Raw genomic sequence first — 6,315 nt, forward strand, 5'->3', positions numbered from 1 at the left:
GGCACACACCTGTAGTTCCAGCTACTTGGAAGGCAGAGGTGGGAGGATCACTTGAGCCCAGGAAGTCGAGGCTGCAGGCGCCGAAATTGCACCACTGCACAGGGTATGAGACCCTGTCTCAAAAAAAAAAAAAAAAAAAAAAAAAATTTTTTTCACTGGACCGAGTCAGGGGATTGGGTTCTAAGACAGTTTTTCCAATAACTGGCTAGAGTTTCCTCCTCGGTAAAAAGGTGGTGCGGCAACAGTCTCCAAGGTCACTTCCAGGTCTAATATTTTATTTTTCTAGAGAAGAGAATAATCAAGCTGTTCCTAGGAGGCAGCAAAAATACAAGGTTCCACTCCACACACCTGGACTTAATCTAGTCTTTCACAAAAAAGCAAAGTAGAAGTTGGGGGTGGAAGGACTTCAAATATGCCACAACTTAACAGAAACGGCCGAAAAGGGCCCTTCTGCATATTCAAAAAGACCTACTTTCATGCCCCTGCCCACAAACAGGAACATGGATGATCCAGGAGCAATTGCAAAGAGATCCTATGAATTGGTAAATATTGCCTGAAGTTTTCCTATGAAACAATAAAAACCTCATCTTAGAATTGTAATCACAAACCCTTAAAAGTTTGTAAATGTGAATACCAATATAATGCTAAATGAAGAAAGAAAGATATAAAATTGTATCTATCATATGATTTCAGCTATGTAATAGCAAGAACACGAAAATATCAGGAGTTGACATCTGAACTGCACCTGTCTCTGAGAGAGAGGGACTTAGCAGTAATTTACTTTTTAAATCAATTTTTAAAAAAATTTCTAAGAGTTCTATAAAGAGCACACGTTTTATAAAATGTAAAACATTAGATTACCTTTTAAAGTTGTTATTGGAAAAAACTGTACAACACATTGAGTAAAATAAAATAGAAACAATATTATCAGGCTGACACAGATTTTGTGAATAGTGACTTTAATTTTTCTTTTTCTTGCTAATCTCTGTTATTTGATATTCTAGAAACAGCAAGTATTTTTAGGAAACAGAAAAACAATAAAAAGTAGAAATTTGCCAGTCAAGAATTCGTTGAAGAAAAAAACCTGTGTTTTTTTCCTCAAGCTGTGTGGAAGCAGGAGAAACTGAGGAGATGTAACTACAGTAAACGTGATATGTGATTCAGAAAAGAATTTACCACAGGTGTCTTAAACCAGCATGGTTTCAAAGGAGGAGGAGACAAAGGTCTAGCTGGCATCTATCTGAGTGTGAGCTATTTCCCTGCTTCAACAATGCCTGCCAATGGCTCATTTTCCTGTTTTTGTTTCTTACATGAGCAGCTCCCCAAAAGGGAGTTTTGCCCAAATAGTGTTCTTGAGAAGGAAAATTTCTTTCCGTCATTTATCCAAATCAGCTCTCAGACACAGGCAGATTCATGTGAACATTTAAGTGAAATTTTCAGAGGAATAACAGGTTTTAAAAATCTTTTGCCTTTTTGTCATAACTTACACATAACTACAACAGTAGACATCATAATGGATTTTTTCTGAGTCTGAAAACACCCGTGGCTCCCTCTGTCTCAGGACTTACCTCATTGAGGTACATCACTGGGAAAACCATGGTTCTAATGTCTCCCGTTTCACTACAAAGATAAAGGATGAGATTGTTTCAGAGACATCCTCATCAAAATGGCACACTTTCCTGGACAGACACATTTATATGAAGATTCCAGTACACTTATTTCTTAAATTACCCAGAATTTACTGATTTCTTAGTTATCTTTGCAAACATATACACCACAAGTTAGATTCCAGTCTGTCTAGCAATTCAAGTGCTGTACGTTTATCAAAACACAAGATACTGAAGGCAGATTCCTTAAAATGATTACTCTTCTCCTTAGAGTCATCAGAGAAGGCTCCAGTTGACAGAACAAAGCTGTCACTCCTCAGAGTGTTTTGTAACTAGGCCACTGAAGTACCGTCTTTGCAACAAGAGCCAACTGAGCACGTACCACATACCAGCTCTGTGCCAGGTGTTTTTGGGATATTATCTCACTCAATTCCTACAGTAGTAACATGCAGTAGGTATTACTGTCCTAGGTTTACAGATGAGAAAATTCTGACTCAGAGAGGCTACATAATTTGCCTAGGATCACTACAAGTAAGTGATGGAGCCAGAAATGTAATTCCACTTTGATTCTAAGGTTCCAGCTCTTAACTACTAAATTATACTGCCTCAGAAATACACACACAGATGACAAAATGCATTCTTGTAAACCACATCTACTTCTTAGAAAAAGCCATGACACCTGGTATTAAATCTGGCAAATTCAATGAGGTAAACAAGTCAAGTTTTATAGATAGATAATTATGCATAGTTTTGCATCCTGTTTATTTCATTCCTAAAAAATTCCCATTGAAAAATCTGAGCAGGAGATTATACTTTGGAATCCAAATTAAGTTGCAGCATGGGGAGGTAAGGCTAGACTCAAGAGATTATAACTATACAAATGAGAGTTATGGTTGGCCCCAAGTGGGACCAGTGGGAACAGAGAGAGGGGAAGAGGAAGAGACTCTGTCTCAAGTCTCTGAGTGATAGAGTTTGGATACTTTTTCCCCCAAATCTCAGGGTGAAATGTAATCCCCAGTGTTGGAGGTGGGGCTTGGTGGGCAGTGGTTGGATCATGGCGGTGGATTTCTCATGAATGGTTTAGCACAATTCCCTTGGTGCTGTCCTTGTGACAGTGAGTTCTCATGAGATCTGGTATTTAAAAGTGTGTGGCACCTCCCCTCCTCTTTCTCTTGCTCCTGCTCACCCCATGTGATGTACCTTGTTCCTGCTTCATCTTCCGTCATGAGCAAAAGCTCCCTGAGGCATCCCTAGAAACTGAGCCGATGCCAGCACCATGCTTCCTGTACAGCCTACGGAACTGTGAGCCAATTAAATCTCTTTATAAATTAACCAATCTCAGGTCTTTCTTTCCTTCCTTTCCTTCCTTCCTTCCTTCCTTTCCTTCCCCCACTTCCTTCCCTCCCTCCCTCTCTCTCTCTCTCTCTCTTTCTTTTTTTTTTTTTTTTTCCTGAGACAGAGTCTTGCTCCGTCACCAGACTGGAGTGCAGTGGCACTAATCTCAGCTCACTGCAACCTCTGATTCCCTGGTTCAAGCGATTCTCCTGCCTCAGCCTCTCAAATAGCTCGGATTACAGGCACCCACCACCATGCTCAGCTAATTTTTGAATTTTTAGTAGAGACGGGGTTTCACCATGTTGGCCAGGATGGTCTCGATCTCCTGACCTCGTGATCCACCCACCTTGGCCTCCTAAAGTGCTGGGATTACAGGCGTGAGCCACTGCGCCCGGCCAGGTATTTCTTTATAGCAACACAAGAACAGCCTAATACACCAAGAGAGTCAAGGTGCATGAGAGAAAGGCTTAGTGGGGTGGGTAAAAGTTGACTTGACAGTAAGGCTGTGTGGCCTCTAGCAAATTACCTAAACGCTCTGCTTCTGTTTCCTCATCTGTAAAATGGGGACAATACAAGGTTATATGTGAATCTACATAAGGTGCTAAGAATAATACCTGATCCATGGGAAGCACTCTGTAACTGTATGATTAAATACAACAAGTAAATTCCAAGACCAAGGCACCCATGAAAATGCTGATCCTGCCCCATCCCTGAAGGGCAGGGGTGAGCAGACTTAGGTAAAGTAGGCTGTAGTCCTCCTGCCATCAACCCCACCAGAAGGGCAATGGAGCAAAACTGCTGTCTCCTCCATAGAAAGAAACAAAACTTACACAAAGTCATCTAATTTTTTGACATAAATGTTGATTTGGAACCTCTTGGCTGCTTTTAGGATTATTCCAGTCAACTGCAAATCAGAGAAGTGAAAAGGAAACATTAGGATTTATTAAACTGCAAACAACTTTTTCAATAGAGCACCATTTCTGTGTAGTCCTGATAAACAAGGTGACCATTACCATGTGTTAGAGTGGAAACAAGTAAAAGTGATCCCCAGAACAGAATGAGAACCATGTATTAGGTGGCTGGTACACCAATGTGTCTCAAACATGAGTATGAATGTGGGTCCTTGGGAATCCTGTTAAAATGTAGGCTCTGATTCAGTAGACTGGCCATTTCTAACAAGCTCCCAGGATGCTGCCACTCTGAGTAGCACAGCCTCAGAAGGACTCCCAACAGGAAGGAGACCCAAAAGATAGCCTGTCACGTCTGGATTTCCAGGCAGTTGTCCAGAGAGCTAAGCAGAGGGTGGTGGTCACTGCCAGAGAGTGGCATCCAAGTATAGGGCCCACCTAGCACAGCCATGGGGGACAACTGCAGCACTTGTCTTCCTTAGGGCAGCTCCATCTTTGCACTAAGGTTATAAGACTGCATTCATCCCTTGGTGACAAGCACTGCTAACAGTTTGGCTGATCCAAGGGAACTGATCAGCTGATGGCTAAGAGAGAAAAGGGAGAAAACCACACACGATCTTATTCACCAGAGCATAAGATCAATGGTTTCTCAGATACAAATGCAATGTATGTAGCTAAGAGTGTGAAGTACCCATAAAATACTGTGCTAAAAGAATGTTCTTGCTTTTTTTTTTATTGGTCTATAATGTTCAAATTCCAAAAATGAAGACGTGGTTAGCATGGTTTTTGTTTTTCTCCTCTATGAATACAGGATTAAATGTGTATTATACACACACACACACACACACACACACACACATATGTCTGTCTCCTCTATGTATATCTGATACCTTTATAATTAATAAGATAATAAACTCTCAAATAACCTGTAGAAAGAAGTTTGCCAAAAGTGCCTGAGGTTAATATACATATTCATATTTCAACCAAAATACTCCTGGCAGTGAGGAAGCAAAGGGACATCTTTAACTTTTTTGATCTGTGTCCCAAGGGGAGAAATAAATATATGTTGAGGTCCAAGGCTAGCAACAGAAGATTGACCGGGTTACATGGGTCCAATCTCAGTAGTTTCCAATAACTGAGTTTTCACTGTTGCTTTTTGTTAAAGGCAGGTTTGCTCGTATTTCTGCTATTCAATCCACACAATTCAGACTTCTAATTATAGGGCTAGGAGACACTGCCTCCACCAGCACTAAGGTGAATTTCTCCCACTTGAATATGTATATGAAAGTAAGGATGTTTTTAAAGAAGGCTCAGGACTAAACTGGTGAACACTGTATAGACAGAATAAAACATATGCTCTTTTACCAGGAGGAAGTATGTACTCACAGGATTAATGTCCACAAATGTCTCATGGTCTTCCTTATTTGGGTGCATGCCTTCTATGGCAGAAACAAACCTCTCATCTGCTTGGTAAAAGTGTGGGAAAGACATAATGATGGGTGCACCTGCGTTTGAAGGAAAACAGAAATGAATGATGCTGTTCTTAAAATCTAAGCTGAATATAAAAGTTCCTGGCCACAGCCTGGTTCCTAAAGAAAAATTTAAAAGCTACATATAAATTAACTTGGGCAGGCTAAAACACCATTCTTTACCTCCTAGTTAAGGATTTATACTTCATTTTCTGACATCTCATTTACCCCCAATTTTTTATTCCTCATTATATACTGAAGTTCAGGCTGAATTATTTATTCTTCAACATATATTTACAGAAGTTAAAGTGCTTCATATACATTATTTTAATTAATGCTCCCAACAGCCCAATGAAGTTAGAACTATTAGCCTCACTTTGCATTTGAAGAAAGTGAGGTTCACAAAAGTTACAAAATTTACCCAGGGACAGCTAGCCATCAGGTTATGAAGGCAGAATACTAAGTGAATGAGGGGTATTGTACCTCAAAGCACTAGTTTCAACTACAATTCTCTAGGAGTAAGTGGGCTTTTTATTTCTTGTTATTTCTAAAATTTAAAAAAAAATTGTGGTGGTTTTTTTTTTCTTTTTTTTTTTTTTTTTAACCAAAGATAGGCACAATCTCAGCTCACTGCAACCTCTGCCTCCCGGGTTCAAGTGATTCTCCTGCGTCAGCCTCCCAAATAGCTGGGACTACAGGCATGCGCCACCACACCCAGATAATTTTTTTGTATTTTTAGTAGAGACAGTGTTTCGCCATGTTGGCCAGGCTGGTCTCAAACTCCTTACCTCAAGTGATCTGCCCACCTCAGCCTTCCAAAGTGCTGAGATTACAGGCTTGAGCCACCACACCTGGCTTATATAATTTTTTAAGAGTTAGCCTGGTTGTGGTTGTGCTATACACCCAGCCTCTAACCAGATCACAAAGATTCTGGGTTTTTTTCCTTTCCTATTCATTTTAAGAACCAAATAAGTGCTTATGTTATAAATTTAATAT

The 6,315-nt window shown here is 40.1% G+C and overlaps 1 protein-coding gene across 2 annotated transcripts in view; it reads right to left on the reverse strand.

The window, feature by feature from the left end:
* The window catches only part of SCARB2 (scavenger receptor class B, member 2), a 60,375-nt gene that overhangs the window by 5,947 nt on the left and 48,113 nt on the right, over window positions 1–6,315 (reverse strand). For both annotated transcript variants that reach the window (XM_011966205.1, XM_011966204.1), the window contains 3 exons: window positions 5,237–5,355; window positions 3,773–3,846; window positions 1,569–1,620 (listed from right to left, as the gene is read on the reverse strand). In XM_011966205.1, the coding sequence (XP_011821595.1) occupies window positions 1,569–1,620; window positions 3,773–3,846; window positions 5,237–5,355 (245 nt within the window). The remainder of the gene's footprint in view (window positions 1–1,568; window positions 1,621–3,772; window positions 3,847–5,236; window positions 5,356–6,315) is intronic.

This window comes from Mandrillus leucophaeus, unplaced genomic scaffold, assembly GCF_000951045.1.
Source record: "Mandrillus leucophaeus isolate KB7577 unplaced genomic scaffold, Mleu.le_1.0 Scaffold75, whole genome shotgun sequence".
Classification (NCBI taxonomy): Eukaryota; Metazoa; Chordata; class Mammalia; order Primates; family Cercopithecidae; genus Mandrillus; species Mandrillus leucophaeus.